The 16,587-nt window shown below is 36.8% G+C and overlaps 3 protein-coding genes across 11 annotated transcripts; all 3 read right to left on the bottom strand.

Moving 5' to 3' along the window:
• LOC131333386 (short-chain dehydrogenase TIC 32, chloroplastic-like) overlaps positions 1 to 16,587 on the bottom strand; it is a 29,701-nt gene that overhangs the window by 8,899 nt on the left and 4,215 nt on the right.
• On the bottom strand, positions 1,025 to 6,289 carry LOC131333391 (uncharacterized). 4 transcript variants are annotated; one of them, XM_058367888.1, is made up of 4 exons: positions 6,077 to 6,289; positions 5,707 to 5,759; positions 2,294 to 2,619; positions 1,025 to 1,387 (listed from the first exon to the last, which is right to left on the bottom strand). In XM_058367888.1, the coding sequence occupies exons 3-4, from the start codon at positions 2,565 to 2,567 to the stop codon at positions 1,308 to 1,310; spliced, it is 354 nt and encodes a 117-aa protein (XP_058223871.1). In that variant the 5' UTR covers positions 2,568 to 2,619; positions 5,707 to 5,759; positions 6,077 to 6,289; the 3' UTR covers positions 1,025 to 1,307. The 4 variants fall into 4 exon arrangements, with proteins under 4 accessions (XP_058223871.1, XP_058223870.1, XP_058223868.1 ...); XM_058367887.1 differs by lacking the exon at positions 5,707 to 5,759; XM_058367885.1 differs by lacking the exon at positions 5,707 to 5,759 and having other exon boundaries at positions 2,294 to 2,638; positions 6,077 to 6,284.
• Positions 8,503 to 14,509, bottom strand: LOC131333387 (short-chain dehydrogenase TIC 32, chloroplastic-like). Of its 7 annotated transcripts, none has more exons than XM_058367877.1 (9): positions 14,141 to 14,509; positions 12,888 to 13,119; positions 12,634 to 12,713; positions 12,159 to 12,321; positions 11,870 to 11,948; positions 9,882 to 9,966; positions 9,204 to 9,247; positions 8,900 to 9,094; positions 8,503 to 8,825 (listed from the first exon to the last, which is right to left on the bottom strand). In XM_058367877.1, the coding sequence occupies exons 1-8, from the start codon at positions 14,244 to 14,246 to the stop codon at positions 8,930 to 8,932; spliced, it is 954 nt and encodes a 317-aa protein (XP_058223860.1). In that variant the 5' UTR covers positions 14,247 to 14,509; the 3' UTR covers positions 8,503 to 8,825; positions 8,900 to 8,929. The 7 variants fall into 7 exon arrangements, with proteins under 7 accessions (XP_058223860.1, XP_058223862.1, XP_058223863.1 ...); XM_058367879.1 differs by adding an exon at positions 13,859 to 13,974 and having other exon boundaries at positions 8,503 to 9,094; positions 14,141 to 14,286; XM_058367880.1 differs by adding an exon at positions 13,859 to 13,941 and having other exon boundaries at positions 8,503 to 9,094; positions 14,141 to 14,260.

Consider the following 16,587-nt stretch of genomic DNA (forward strand, 5'->3'; position numbering starts at 1 on the left):
TTTATGATAGAGAAGTTTATGAAATAAAAAACTAGGCTTCTAGGGCTTCAAGTTTCCGTATCAGTTCTTGGCAAATAGCTATATCTGTAACTCTCGCAAGTTTCCCAATTCATCTTGAATGCATATGACGAAAAACACAAAACAGAAGCAAGTGAAGGGGAAGACAAGTGTCAGGGATTCAAACCTCACTAAATATAAAATTAACAATATTGACTTTCGCCAAGCAAAAAGATAATCAGAAAACAGAAACAACGTAAAGAGGACTTCAGTTGAAGTTTCACGAGCATTTTAGAATGTCAGAAACAAGGGCTGAAACTTCAGTTAAACACTTCAGATGATAATATGTAATGCCAAAATGGTAGAGGCTCATCAGAGGATAATAGGTAATGCAAAAATGACCAAAGAGATTAGGATTCAGTCATAGATCGAGCCTGAGAATGTTGGGCAACTGGAATCAGGAACACTCACTCATGGCATAGTCAAACTGATTGTTATTCTTCTCCATCTGTCATTTTCAACATTACTGTTTAGTATCAAATGACTTATTTAGTCTATTATTTTCATCATATAGGTAAACAAATACTTGGACCGGTTACTCCCCTCCATAAGGGTTCTTTGGTATATCCATAGTGAGACGCGAGTAGATAACCACTGAAGATCAACTGCATAGTCCGAGCTATACCACAAATGAATCGATCCCAGGTTCTGGGAGGAGACATGGGCAAAACTAATAAACCTCATGGATTCAACTGTCCCTTAAACAAAAGGTAAAAGTCTACAATTGATCCCCAAAACAATATACTCTCTTATCATTTTCTTTTTTTTTTCAATAAGCAAACAATATGCTTCTATCATCAGTTGATTACCGGTAACCAGATAAGGGTATATGGACTTACCTCAAAAAAGTAGTTAGCGGGAAAGAGTTTCAGCTTTCCTAAAGGCTTGAGCCTGCAATTCTTGTATCCTCACCAAGGATCATTAGCAGATAATCATATCAAACATTCCAAATATGCAGTACAGCATCTTGATGTTAAACCATTTCCCATAACAAGCCCAAATCATCGGGGATGTGGATCAGTTTATAGCTGAATTCAGTACTTCACATTGGCATCAGAAAGACATACAAGATCAAAAAAGCTAAATACAGGTGAAATAAGCATTCCAGTATTTTCCAAATACAGAAACTTCACTAGGAACGAGTTTGAAAGTATTAAAGCAAACAGATATACACTGGCCTCCCTGATTATACAAATTCTGTCAAAAAGTGGCTGTCTCCACCGACAATATACTTCTATTAGTTCAAGTAATCAATAGTCAGGAATGGAAGCAAAGCGATACCCTGCAGCACCCCTCCATGAGTAATATGCGATTCGAGTCTCGTAAAATCCTGCATTCGAACGAATTGATGTAAATTTATGAGATTTTACTCTTTCTTTCCCTTCTAGGAAAGATAGTAAGTGTAGATAAAATGGAATTTCCACAACGACAGCAAATCCCTCGGATATCATTTGAAGGATAAAAATCTGTTTTGTACCCCAAAATTTTATTTTGGTTAGAATCACTAGCAGAAAAAAGAACATATTGAATCTGTCAATTTCGATCAATATCAGCAGGTTCTCCAGTGACTGATGGGAAACAAGAGGATACAGCGTGCACAAATACATTGAATAATTACTAAAGCTATTTCCATATCATTTCAAACAACTTTTCTGTGGGAGAGCATTCCAATAACACAGACTGTATATGATCAAATAGGTTCTGTTGCCTTAATTCGGCAATTCAGGCACAAAAAGTCCTGCAGAAACTTTCCATCTTAAATTTAGAAACAACTTGCAGTTCACCACTGGTTGGGATAGAGACTACTTTTCAGACATCATATAATCCCTTAAAGAACATAGTATAATCTATTTAACTTGAGAGGGAGGTGGCGTGGAGGCTAGGAGCATTCCAAGGGAATGTCGAGATTTGAAAAAGTTTGAAATCTAATTCCTAACACTTAGAGCAACCAGTCTTATCAGAATACCACATCAGCAACTAAGGAAATGTTTTAATGTCTTGTAATAATTGGCTCGTATATTATGTTTCTGGTATTTCCAAACTCAAAGTATGCACAACAGAAGGAGGAGGACCCAGGAAGGCAGGTTTCTTAAGGCTTCACAAGCCAATATAATTTAAGGAGAAACAAAGGCTCGATTCAATTTGTCAAGATAAATAGTTTTGAGTCAACGCATGGTTCATCAAGGAGCAAATAAAAAGTAGTCCAATTTGAGACATACGTACTATTTTAACATACCTGGGAGGAAGGTGAGAATTCCAAGTCCTAAAAGGCCATAACCTTGAGACCGATCTCCTCCCATGTGGCCTGTGAAGATGAAGTAGGAGAGAAAGAGAAGCATGCATCCAAGAGAGAGCAAGAAAAGTGCAAGGGCAATGGATTTCCAAGGTACTTTGTCAAAGGACTTCGGTGCATAGTCATATCGAGAATCGTATCCACCAACAACATAGTCATCTTCATCAGCAGCAAGACGAGTATAACGAACGTTGCGCTTAGTTGCCATACTAGTCATATTGCAACTTTTCTAGTTGTTGATAAAGATGTGCCTGTGAATACCTTGAGCTCTACAAAGCATGAACCAAGCTGCTTCAGAAACAATGGAATAAAAAGAACAGATATACAGAATGCCATGAAAGCAATAAAATGTGAGCCAAAAAGTTAGATTTTTTACCAGCCCTTGCACGGGTTAAAGAGAACCGAGGAGATAAACATAGAGACCGGACAAGTAAAATCTAAAAAAGCAGGAAGGCAAGGCAACTCAGTAGACAGAGACCACTGTGGAAATTGATTCTCTCCTTAAGAAGAAGTGCATGACTTGTTACAATGATGAATATGTAAAACACCAACTCAGCCTTCAATGTCTTCTTCCCATTTCAATAACACTGTTGGGGATTCGAGCGCGATTGTTCGGACCGGAGGGACACCACGCAAGCAAACTCATGCAGTGATTTTAGAGAAAAAACTCCCTTTGAATATAGATTTACACAATATACACAAAGATGAAAAAACTCTCCGAGAACCACACGCTGGTTCCTCTCCGGGAGGCCACAGACCGGCCCTCCCACACTCGCCTCACCCTCTCCCTCACATTATGTCACACACTAACCCTAATAGGGTTTACAACTATATATAAGAGACTCCAAGAGTAAATACGCTCAACACCCAACACTAAGGCTGTTACACAAAATAACCCAACCACTATGGATGGACCCCAACAAACACCTTAAACCTCCACAATATCCAACAAAAGTGACGACCAAAGAAAAATTGGGTAATTTTTTGGAATTCTCTAGTCCTCATAATTCATCCTATTTGTTGTTAAGTTCTCGACATAGTTGTTAACATAGTGATACAGATCACATCATACAAACATGATACAATCCAATATTGATCTAACTTACCATAAAAATCAAAGTAGAATCTAACAACTAGTAGAATCTTATTTCAACGATAAGATTGTAGGAAGCAGAACTGGAATCCTACAGTTCACACTATTATTTGTGAATTGTGATCTTGTTTCCATCTCTCCAAATTTTGTTACACACCCATTTACTGAAATGATAAATAAAACTCACAATTCAATAAACATGGCGAGTCAATCAATAATAATTTGCACATTTTGAAGCTAACTTTCACATATTCAGCTTCTTGCCTGAACCTAAATTTGGTTTAACTCGTGAAAAAAGAAGATCAGTTAGGAAAGCATGATCCACAAACTCGAGGGCTGGCCCTGGGTAGAAGCCTAGAAAGCAATTGCTTCAGACCCCCTAAAAGAATGGTACTACTTTTTTTTGGCTAAGCGAAAGGTTGGGAGGGGGAACCTAACTTTTTTTGGATAAGCAATGAGAAACCTAACTTTATTAGAGAAAACATCTCTCTCTCTCTCTCTCTATCTCTATCTCTCTCTCTCTCTCTCTCTCTCTCTCTCTCTCTCTCACACACACACACACACACACACACTAATTCATATATGCATTCGTATACAATTTTAATTGAAACCAAATTCTATACTGACATCTAATGGAAGAATTCACATATGTTCATATGGGGAGTACAAGAAAAATCATGAGATCAGTTTTCGCCTTTCTTAAATACTACTCCCTCCGTCCCAATTTATCTGTCCCCTTTTTAACTTTTTGAGAGCATTTGACCTCTAAAAAAATTGTCTATAATTTTCAATTTATAATGCTTTTAATATGCAATATGGATCTTGTTTGGTAGATCTCAATTAGTTTTATTATACAAAATCTTCAAAATCATAAAAAAAACATTATAAAATGTAAGATATAAGTATATTTTTGAAAGACACGAATTTCGACAATCGGACAAACAAATTGGGACGGAGGGAGTATGACTACTGCATCACCACTCCAGTTCTCCTTATCCTGCCCTTCTCGGCCTCAATACTCCTCTCATAATCTTTTTCTACTTCATTTTTCATACCACTTCTGAACATCCATGCTTTGCTCAAATCACTCTTCAATACCATGGGATTTTCTCCCTCGTCCCAGTTTCTCTCCCTCCTCAACATCATCAATCTTTCTCAAACCCTTTTCACCTCTGTTTTTACTCTATTTTTCACCCTCACATCCCTTCTCTTAGGAAAACTGCTCATATTTCAAGCTCTGGTTCACCATAAACCATATTTTCAAATACCCTTTTCATCATTGATATCACTTTACAAGCCCCTATTCCTAACTCAACTCTACAGTGCCTATTTTGGCCAAAGAATCCAAATGGATTTTTTTTGGTCCTTATTCAAAAAAATTTCACGTGTTAAGTTTTTCATCAATTTTTTAAGGATTATTGCTTTGTTATAACGAGAGGAATCTAAAACGTAAAAAATTACAATCGAAACCCAAATTTTTTTTAATAAAGACAAAAATAAGCCAATAAACGGCTTATTTTCATATTTATTTAGAAAACTTTTGGGTGTTTATGTTAATTTCTTTTACCTTTTGGATTCCTCTCGTCATGACGAAGCAATAATCTCCCAAAAATTGGATTATTTGGCCAAAATAGGGTCCTAGTCAGTTTTATCAATGTAACCGCCTTTTCTCTCCACTTCGCGGCCTTCAATACCCTCGATTCATTCAGTTACACAACAAACAACCCTTTTCCCCTTCTCGTTTCCAAAGCAATTTTGTACACAATTCTTGTCAATGTGAGTGTTATATGTAACCTTGCTTTGGTGGTGGCAGGGTTGAGAAATTGTACCGGTTTTGCAGCTGTAGACAAGGCTTGTTGTTTGTTGAGTTGGAAAAGGGGCTTTATAATATTTTCTATGATTCTTCCTATCAATCTGGGTATGCTTGCTGTGGAGGAATTATTTTGGTACCGGATCGTAAGAGCTGATCGAACGGTCTGGCTTTTCTCTGGCTATGGAAGGGGTATTTATCGCTTGCTTGTATTCCCTCCTAATTGTTCTTGACACAATTGCAAGCTGCCTTTTTTCAAAAGCACCAAAGAAGATACACAGAAGATTATGCTTAAGGGAGGTATTATTTCCAGTTCCAGATTGTCAAGAAAGAAGACCAAGCAGATAATGTTCAAAGTTGATGAAGGTTTTGTACATCATTCCATTTAGGCATTATAATCAAACAGAAGTTGTGCAAATGGTAAACCTAAAGAAAATTCATAATTTGACTCACCAATCATTTCTGTTCAAAATTAGTCCCAAATGGGAGACCTCTGACTTGTTCTGCTGCTCATGTCAGTAATGAAAACTATTACTCCTCCCGTTGCGACTTGCGAGGAATGTGTAAATAGAGAATAGGCCATGTTTTGTTCATTTGTGCCTTTGGCGACATATCAATTTTGCTTCGATATATCGTCGGTCAATTGAATTTCGCTTTGATATCAACTGAATTCAAGCAATTAATTGCACAATAGTACACTTTAAGAAGCTAAAGCGAATCAAGTTAACAACTGTAGAATGAACAGCGAGATCGAAGAAAGTAAACCTTACAGAGTTACTTGCTCTGCACTCCGAGAGAGAGAGAGAGAGAGAGAGAGACATACCAGTTTATAGTCGAGGACTCGAGAATCAATTCGAGATCAGGCCAAGCGTCTAATGATGGAGAGAGAGAGGTGGAGGTGCGTGGGTCATCGCCGGAGAAGGAGGAGATGGTCGGAGAGAGGAGAGGAGGGAGACTGGAGAGAAGGCTAGGGCATTGGTCTTTCGGAATGAGAGGAGCCGTGTGAGGTGGGAGTGGCGGACGGTTTCGTTTGAACCGGGCCCGAACCGGATCCGCAAGAATTAATTACAAGGTCAATCCACAGTAGTATAATCAAAAGTCAATTGTTTTTAAAGTTAATAATATTGATGCAAAAAATAGCTCATAATGGTATAATCAAACTTAATAACATTCTTAGAAATAATCAAATTTTGGACTTTGGATAACCAAAATTAGCAACTTTTTTTCAATAATCAAAATTTGTGGACCCTACACCATATAAGTTAACTAGTTTCAAAATTTGTATATACGCGTGTTTCAACCAGTATTTTCTTCTTCTCTTCTTCGCCCACTCTATATCTTTTTCACTACACTCACAAACTATTTCTCTTTTTTTCCCTCTAAAAGTGAAGCTCATATATCCCGATCATCTACAATTCAACCCATTATCTCTGGATTAAAGTATTTCACTCTTCTTTTTCGTGTCTAGTCCTTCCCAAAATAAAAAAAAATAAAACAAAAATTCATAGTAAGAGAGAAGAAAGTCATCGATTTTTTCACAAAATTAAAACGTAAATGGAGGGAAGTGAATGACGGGAAGCAAAGGGGGAGAGAGAGTGTGTGTGAAATTGTAGTGGACCCCTTATTTTGGTTATGGACTAGAAGTGACCATTATGAAGCTCAATATTGTTAAGCTTAACAACCTCTTAAGTGAATAATCAAAAGCTGATGTGTCAAACTTTTGATTATCCTTTTTTTATTATACCACTGTGGATGGCCTTAGTGGAGTACTTATTTTCAGAACCACATATGCAATATAGATCTTGTTTGTTTGAAAGATATCAATGAGAATTTTAAATGATAAAAATAAAATTTAAAAATTATTTTCGTAAGCTCATTATTTTTAAGTTTGAAAATTACAAATAAGTACTTATTTTTTAAGAAGATTTCTGGAACGAGCCGATGCCTCGGTTTGGTTCGCAAGCGGTTCGATTTGAACGGTTTGGTTCATTTGCCGGACAGCCCAAATAGATACTAATATTAAGGAGTTGGCTTCTTCTTGTAATTTTTCCTTTGATTGGGTTCCTAAAAGAGAGATACTTATTCACAGCTCCTTCGTGAATAAGTTATTCACGGAGGCGGAAGATTTCAATTGTCCGTCTCGTTAATCAACGGTTTAAATTTTAAAAAAAATGTTGAAAAAGCGATCCGACAAGTGGTATTAGAGCCAGAAAGTCATGAGAGCGTCATCATGAGGGAGATATTATTGGATCCGGAGTGCCTCATAGATTTGGTTACACAATGTCACCCCCTTCGACTGTTCTATAAATATACTTGTGAGTGCGATGTCGAATGTCATAAAAGATTCAATTGAAGCCCTCTCTAACACCAATTGGTTTTAGGAGAGATTGTGAAAAAACGGTCCGATAAACTCTTACCTAGAAGAGTGTTTTTAAGATCCGGATCGTTTTGAACATGCGAAATTCAACGCTATAAACTTAGTTTTAAGAAAACCTCCGTAAAAAAGTTTTTCGCTTCCAAGAATATGAATGTAACAGAGCACCCCATTGGGTGGCTACCTCAGTTACGAGAGTTGCCATCCCTCTTGACTGGGCTTCTCTAATCCTCCTGCCCTCCCCATTTAGCTTTGATCCGTAACGTTTTGGTTTTTCTTTTTTTTGATGTCTCTTTGGGGGCTTGTTAGCCTTTAATGAATGTTTTGCAGTTAAAAAAAGGAAAGAAATTTCACTAGTATTAAAAAAATAACTGGCTTGGAATTGGCGGTAAGGTGGCACCTACCCCACCCTCACCACATAGCTCTAAGCCTCTAACCCTGCTTCCAAGCGATGCTGTTCGTTTTGGGATTTTGGACTTTGAATTTTCTCTCTGCGCATGGTTTCTAATAAAAAAAAATTTCAGTTATTACTCTCATTTCTCTCTCCACTCATTACCCAACATCCAAATCCTAAAACAAACATGGCCACTTGGAAACACAGAAGATATATGATTCAAGTGAGTGAGTTGGAGAGCCACCACCAAGACAATGAACCAAAATAGTCCAATATACATATGCAAATAAATATAGCAGAATTGAATGTTTAATTTTGGGCTGATTGGGGTTTGGACGGTTGGTAATTTTTTGGGCTACTTGGATCACTAGGGCTAGGAGCATATAATTTGGGCTAACAATTTATTCAAGAATGTGGAGGCGCCCCTTCCTTCAGCCGATCACTAGTGGTGAATTGAACCTATTTATTTGAACGGATATGAGCATCAAATTGAATTGAACTACACATTCAAGTAAATTTTTACTGGACCGGATATATTGTTTTACATATACAGACTTGAGTAAATGAACATCGAATCTATAAATCCACCAAGTGTGGTGTGTACTATTATTCTCACCACCATTAGTTTACAATCCTTCTAGTAATGGTCCCGTCGAATAAACAAGTAAGTTAAAATGGGCTACGCACACTTGTAGATGTAAAAACACTTGTATCCTATTTTTGGTATGCAATTATCGAGAAAAAGACTTCTAGTGTTTTAGACGTTTCAAGACATTATCAACAGATGATATATCCTTAAATACATATCAAATGTTTCTTCAGGAGGCCAAATTTATCCTTCTTGCCAGTTATTTCCTGTAGCAAGTTTTAACATCCCTTGCCCTCATATAACCTTAAGATGCAGGACATCACTTGGCATCAGTCAAACTCATGCTGAAATCCCACATTTTCTTTGCCAGTTCTACATCTTTAGCTAGAGAGCTCGAGTTTGCTATGTTGCAGTCTGCGAAATACTCTCCACTTATTCCCTTAACTTGTGGATGCATTGCTACATAGCATGTCGTTGCTGCTCCCTATAACCAAAACCCAACGAAATTACTTACCAAATATCTAGAACACTTGTTATTTTGTTCATAGAAATCATCCTTTTGTGCAACTTACATCTAAGACAAGAGGACAAACCTGAGAAGCGTTTTTCACTAAACATGATGAAATTGTAGAGGAGCCTGCAACCGAATCAGAATCGAAGGTATCAGTCCAAAAGGCTTAAAAAACCATTTATTTTTTTGCTTTGAAAAATACAGTATAAGCTATCCATGGCTTGTTTGGACAATGACCTACTAAATTCAAGCATGTTTGTAACAACACTTCAAGGACACACCTCTTCCAGGCTTCCAACACAATTTTTATTTGTCCATAAAATATCCTAGATAAAACCTAAAGAAAAGGTTGCTTACCTGCTTCTATTACCAAATTACCTTATTTGAGAAACAAAATAAACTGCATCTGTTTATAGTTGTAATCGGTCGCGTTGCATTGATGTTTACTATGTATCATCTCTCCAATATCTAGTAAATCCATTTCAGGCGGCATGAATAAAGGAGTCATCCTTTAGTCAATGTTATATGCTTTTTTCTTGTAGTTGCAATAGTTGTGTTTGTCTAAAATGCGACTAGTACGTAATAAAACTAGACGCGGATGGTACTGATGCAAAAAAAGAAGCACACATGATCCTAAACAAATGAAAGTTCGCATTTTATTTAGTTGAACTACAAGCAAGACAAAAACAACATGTGAATTTTCATAGATATGATCTAAGAATATAGCTAGTTACATAAGCATGCAGTTTCACCGATTTACCATCAAGAAAGCTGATATAACGCATAATGTTGGTGTTAACGCATCCAGGATGAACTGAATTCGCAGTTATCTCCACCCCTTCTTCCTAGTTCATAGCATAGAGAGGAGGAAAAAAAAAACTAACTTTCATTATATTCCGCCCAGTATATTCTCATGTAAATAAACCACAAGGACGAAGCAAATATATGGGCGACTTTTGTCAACCAACTGATTTTACCTTTTTCATGAAAACAATTTTTTTTCTTGGCGAAAGTCAATATTATTAATCGTAGTTAGTGAGGTTTGAACCCCACTCATGGCTGGTGCCAACCATTTTCATGAAAATGTTGCAGCATTTCACGAACTCTGTATTCAATTGGAGGCATTTCATCATCAAAGATTATGCAACTAATTACTCTCATAAGTCGTAAGAAGCAATGTTGTTGCTAAATCATCTCTATTCTATGTTTGCTAACCATATCTAATTTTGCTAGGGAGGTTGTTAATGCCACGGGAACATTTGTTCCTGCCACGCTCATTGATGACCCAGGGTGCTTGAATGACACAATTGCCCTCTTAAGCAATCAAATCTTTTTTTACTTTTCATTGATTAACTTTTCTAAACTATCCCTTCTAGGACAGAAACATTTCTTCACAGCTTTGTCATTGATAATCTTGTTTTTTGTGAACAACACAATGATAATCTAATTTGATACTATTTTCTTCATTTTTTTGACCTTCTATAGCCATTCTTGTTCAATTTGATTACTTGAAATTCCATTGATACTTTTGAATTAATTGTTCAATATCCATAGGTTCTGTAAACTATCAAATCAACATGAGAAAATGAGAAAAAGTTTGAATGAGATAATCACATTAACTTGAAAATGAAGTCGCGAAAACTAAAATAGATTTCTAAAACTACATAGCGCCATAGCGGTGAAAAAAATTACAAAATCCTAACTCTAAATCTTAGAACCCACACAAAAAGTAAAACAATAAAATGTACCCTAGGCAGTGGCGGAGCCGTGTGATGCCACCCTCACTCCCAATCTCAAACTCTTTCTTATAGTACATGCATGTAATATGATTAGGCATTTACGTATAGATATCCAAATAACTTTATTTCTGTACGCAAGTGATGTAGAAGTTGCAGTTTGTAAATTGAATGGTTCGGATCATGAAAATATTAACTCGATGGTTTTATTTAAAGAACGCAAGAGAGTTGGACGAAACCTTTATCCTTCTCTATCAAAAAACAAAGATCAGGACGAAGGCCATGCAATTATGACTTTTCATTGTCTTAGTACTTTTACTGGCAACAACACAATCTCACTTCCATCGAAGAGTGCCACATGTCGATTCAAATCCTAGCTTGCTGAATCTAGGTATGTAAGACAACCACGAGAACTACCTTAATATCCTAAAAAAGTGGACCTTGAAAGTTTTTTTCTCAAGTTGGAAGGCAGAGTAGCTATTCTTCGTTGGCTGCTAGGATAGTATCAAATTACATTTGGAAATGGAAATAAAATAGGTATACAGTGCACGGAAAGTCCGGTAAGGGGTATCGAAAATCTACGGAGTGAATGATAAAGGAAGTCAAAAGAATTTTGATTGCATAAGAGGGCAATTGGGTCATTCTAGCACATTACGTAACCAATGAGTGTGGCAGGAAGAAATGTTCCTATGGCATTAATAGCCTCCTTTTGCTAGAGGTGACTTCACAAAATCTAAATGGTACCATCCTATGTATGGAGGAGTAACAATGACCCAGCTTCAAAGAATGTCAAAGTACAGACCCAAGGGACAACTTTAGGAACGTATTCTGATCCAAAATAACCAAAATATCTCATACACTAATATTTCAAGTATGCTTTGAATAAGTTATGCAAACAAATTTCCTCTCAGTATTACATTTTCTTTACAACATGATATATCTCTTAAAATGAAAATTATACCAAGACCCAACTACATTGAAAGTTCAACTGCAAATAATATATATTGATTACCTTTAAGCACTTTGCAAGCTCTTTAGCATGTAATATGTTAGCAAGCTTTGATTGTACATAACCATAGATTCTATTGTACCTGGAAAGCACATAAGTAAAACAAAGCAATCATCTTTTGTTGACTGGACTCCATGAAATCTAGTATATATGCTCGGTATGCAAAAACAAAAGTGCTACTTCACTTTGATAACAGCAAAAGTCAAAACAACTACGAAACACAAAGTAGCACCGATCTGTGAATATTGAGATAATAAAATAAAATGAAGATATATTGTTGATTAGTGGTTACCTAGATTCATCATTGATTCTATCATTGATTCTGTCAAACTGAATTCCACGGAATGCAAACCAATGACTTCCTGATGAGACAGTAAGAATCCTTCCTTCTTTGTGGCTTTGATGTGTTGTACTTTTCATGGTCTCCAACAAAAGATTTGTCAAAAGAAAATGACCTGTAAAAGCATAACAGAAACACTTACATACATACATATGCAACAATATGCTTTACACAAATTGATAGAGTAAGGTTCCTAGGGGATGTGAAAGAGAAGACACATCAAGAGAACAAAGAATGCATCACAAGGAGCTCTAAGAAAACTGCCGTAAAAATTAACATCAATCAACCTTGGTGACCTAGCAAAACTAATTTTTGGTCAAAATTGAGGTATGGTAACTGAATCTTCCAGTGTTTGTTGATGGCTACCATTAAGCACAATCTGTTAATCCATCTTTGAGCGCCCAACCAGAAAACATCAAATAATTACCTAAATGATTAGTTTGAAACTGAAGATCAATATTGTCTGGGGAAAGCATGAAAGGAGGAGCAAAAACTCCTGCATTGTTACTGTCAACAACAAAGAGAAAAACTCAATCCCTTTAAGTTTCAAAGTGAATTTCTGAAGTGTTCATGCGGCAAAAGGAAAAATTAAAAACCAACTGTAAAGACAACAGCAAATTCTTTTTTTTTTTGAAAGGCAAGAGAACAGCAAATTCAATAGCATCCTAATTAATATCTTACATGAGGAGGTTCAAGGGAAAGCCCAAGGACTTGAATTCCGAAGCAAAATTCCTTACGGATGCAAGTGAACCGAGATCTAACTCCTTTACGTCAATTTTTGCATTCGGATTTTGCTCAAGTATAGCTTCTTTCACTTTTCTGCCGCTATCAGTATTTCTAACTGCCATAACTACATGTACACCACGCAAAGCGAGGACACGTGTAGTCTCTCTGCCAATACCACTTGATGCACCTGAAAATTAACAACAATATATCAGATGAGCTAAAAAAATGCCCAAATTTGACTAGGCTCTGAAGTCCACCCCTGTGAAATGTCATTCAGGTCATGCCAACAGGTGATTAGCATGATTAACAACCTAACTCATTAATGGTTTGGTTGTATCAGTTAGATGCAAGTTCAATACCATCAAGTGAGCCTCTCTTTTCAACTGATAAATCCCATCGAAAAGGCTGTGAAAATACCCTCCAGTGCCCCAAAAGTCCCAATACGGTTTGGAAGTTATAACCTCAAAATAATGTCTGTACAATCTACCAAATTCTAGTGGAAGTCACTCCACAAAGAAATTTTACGGATTTACAATTCCAAGCAGCTTTCCAAAACCTATAATCGGATTAATTTTTTAAGTAGAATATAATAAACCGGAACCTATCATTACCAAAGAGTTAAGGAAAAAAAAAGAAAGAAGAACTCTATCATCAGTTAAGGACGCAGGATTCTTCATGTGGGGGACCGAATCACATGTATTTGTAAATTAACAACAAAATATCATTCTCATATAGCAATGACACAATTCTGAGGGGACCTTTCTTCATATTTTTTAAATACAAAACCTAAAATATAGTAGAAATATCATTACCCTTCGTGTAACAAGTTTGTAACATGCATCCATACTGAATTTTTTTGATCGGCGTCGGTCAGTATTGTTAGAAGAGTTGGATTAACACATTGGAGGAGGACTTGAACTCGTGACCTCCTTTCTCCCAGAACTGAAGTGCACCCCATGATGCCGTTCGGCCAAAGGCCTCTTGGCATGCATGCATACCAGATACTGATCTGCACCTACCAATTTTTCATCCTTTTCGCGTTCTTGAATCAGAAACACGTAATATAAGAACATTAATAACCATCAAATGCATACAGCGTGCACTTCCGAGATTGCATTAGACAAGACCAATTGAAAACAGATTAAGTGATCATAAGCATTTAGCTATTCAATAGGGGAAGGGAAAACGTAGAAGAATGAGAATAAAACCTGTAACTATGGCAGTGAGGCCAGTTCCATCAATTCCTTGGGTAACTTCCTCGGCTGTAGACGATTTTGAGAACCCAGATGGCCCTTTTCTTTCGAAAAAACACATTAGCTCCCGGATTGATCTCCGAAAAGGCAAAAACTGAAACAAAGCTAAAGAAATTGTGATTTCTCTGTAATTTGATCTACAAATCAGAAGAAACAATAACAAGAACGAGAGAGAGAGAGAGAGAGAGAGAGAGAGAGAGAGAGAGAACTTTACCAAAAAAAAAAGAACGAGAGAGAGAAAAGGAAAATCATCTCTGCTGTGTTATTCTTCTACTATTTTTTTCGATGATTACAAAGTGATCCCAGTTTGGGCTTTCAAGATCCACTAACTGAATCCCACTTCCAGTAACTGCCAACTCTCAAACAACTGTCAACAGGCCAACAAACTACTCCCTGTTTCCCAATTTAAATATTCCCTACTGGGACCACATAATTTTGACCTGAAAAATAAAATATTTTCGAAATTAGTTTTTAATTTTTTTTGCACTCTTCAAAGGATCTCAGTGAGTATTTTTCAACGGTGCAAAAAAGTTTGGAAAATATTACGAAAAAATGTAATTTTTTTAGGTCAAAGTTACACGATTTTTAATAAGGAGCATTTAAATTAGGACGGATGGAATAATATTAAGTCTTTCTAACTAGCTGACGTGGCAGCTGAAAACCGAGCTGAGATCAGGTGTGGAAAGACCAGCTGAAACCTGTGCAATTGCATCCTTAGCATGAGTTTGCATTTGAGCTGGGTTTTTTTTTATCGGCAAAAGTAACATTTTATTAAGGGAAAAGAGGGAGAGCGATTTCCAACCAAGGGTTGAAAAATACACCAAAATGAAATCTAGAAACGGACAAAGCTTTAGTGAAGATATCAGCCATTTGAGTATCAGAACTGATATGATACAGAACAACTTGATTATGTAACACTTGTTCTCGAATAAAATAATAGTCTACCTCAAGGTGTTTGGTTCATGCATGACACACAGGGTTAGATGTAAGAGCAATGGCAGATTTATTGTCACACCAAAGTGTTAGGAAAGATGGAAGATTTGTTCTAACATTTTGGTGTACTACCTAAATATAAACAAAATCTATTTTCAATGTGAATGAGAATTATCTCATTATGGGAATTGAAAAAGTCAAGGATGTGCGCGCGCTTGCTGTCACTGAACAGCTAGATGAGACAGGAGCCAGGACTCAGGATTCTTGGGCCCGCGACCTGTGATTCGAGGTTTGTGGTCTATAGTCTAGTCTAGTCTAGGTTGGTTTGAAATTAATTGTGCTTTATTTGGGTCTAAAACGTTCACGTTTGGATGGTCCTTCATAGAATCAGTTGTGTGCGACCGACTAACACCGGATAGAATGGCCAAATTAAAACCCACAATTTGATTATGGAATCAATAGCCGGATTAATAACTGCAATTGTTTTTTTCCAAAAATTGAATTCTTCAAATTCAATTCCCTACATACAATATGAAATATTGAATTGGCCCTATTAAATGGGTAGGCTCCCCCTATTGAATTCTCGTATTTCTGCAATATTGTTCTTTTTCGAGAGAGAGTACATGCGACGGGCAGTCTACGGCGGTGCTCCGGCGGCGAGTGGAAATCGAGTCAACCCTAAAAGACGAACACCGACACAACCTCCAGCACCGGTGAGGCGGCGAATTTGTCTTAAGGACACCGTGGTATAACACGGGTCTCGGTTTGCAATTCTATTTCTCTGTTACAGTTTTTGTTAAAGTTCAATTCTGTTTTTGTAATTTCTGTTCAAGTTATAATTTCTAGAAATTAGTAAAATTGTGATTTTTGTTTTTCCGCACTGTTTTTCATACACAAAAGAACTTATAGTATAATATACACTATCAAAAAGAGAAATAGAAAATAGTCTCGTATTTGTTCGGTAACGTTCGGTATTTGTCTGGTATCGCCTGGTATCGATCGGTATTGTCCAATACTTGAAAGAAAAAAAATATATTTAAAAGTAGTCCGGTATCAGCCGGTACTGACGGTATCTCCAGTACCGCCCAATATTGGCCGGTACTGACAAGTATTTGAACCAACAAAATTAGAAGTGTAGGGTACTGAATCTGGACAATACCGGTACGTACTGGCTGGTACCATACGGGATTCATAACCTTGCCTAGTAGTTCATATAATTTCGGCTGACAATTTATTGAGGAAGGAAATCACTTTTTTTTTTTTTGACTAAATTTTTTGGAGGTCATTGTGTTCACTTTAACCCTCAAGCATGTGGAGGCGCCCCTCCTGCAGCCTATCATTAGAGGTGAATTGAACCTATTTATTTGAATGGATATTTATATCAAATTGAACTATAGATTCAGGTAAATTTTTACTGGACCGAATTTATTGTTTTACATATACGGACGTGAGTAAATGAACATCGGATC

Source organism: Rhododendron vialii, chromosome 7a (assembly GCF_030253575.1).
Source record: "Rhododendron vialii isolate Sample 1 chromosome 7a, ASM3025357v1".
Lineage (NCBI taxonomy): Eukaryota > Viridiplantae > Streptophyta > Magnoliopsida > Ericales > Ericaceae > Rhododendron > Rhododendron vialii.

Bases quoted from the DNA above. Each gene is read 5' to 3' on its own strand.
- LOC131333391 (XM_058367887.1), bottom strand. From the start codon at position 2,567: ATGACTAGTATGGCAACTAAGCGCAACGTTCGTTATACTCGTCTTGCT. The intron at 1,388-2,293 runs GTATGTTAAAAT...GTTCGAATGCAG, and splicing joins AATTCTCACCTTCCTCCCAG to GATTTTACGAGACTCGAATC.
- LOC131333387 (XM_058367877.1), bottom strand. From the start codon at position 14,246: ATGTGTTTTTTCGAAAGAAAAGGGCCATCTGGGTTCTCAAAATCGTCT. The intron at 9,967-11,869 runs GTAATCAATATA...GCTATGAACTAG, and splicing joins AGCTTGCAAAGTGCTTAAAG to GAAGAAGGGGTGGAGATAAC. The intron at 9,248-9,881 runs GTAAATCGGTGA...ATTCGGTTGCAG, and splicing joins TTATATCAGCTTTCTTGATG to GCTCCTCTACAATTTCATCA.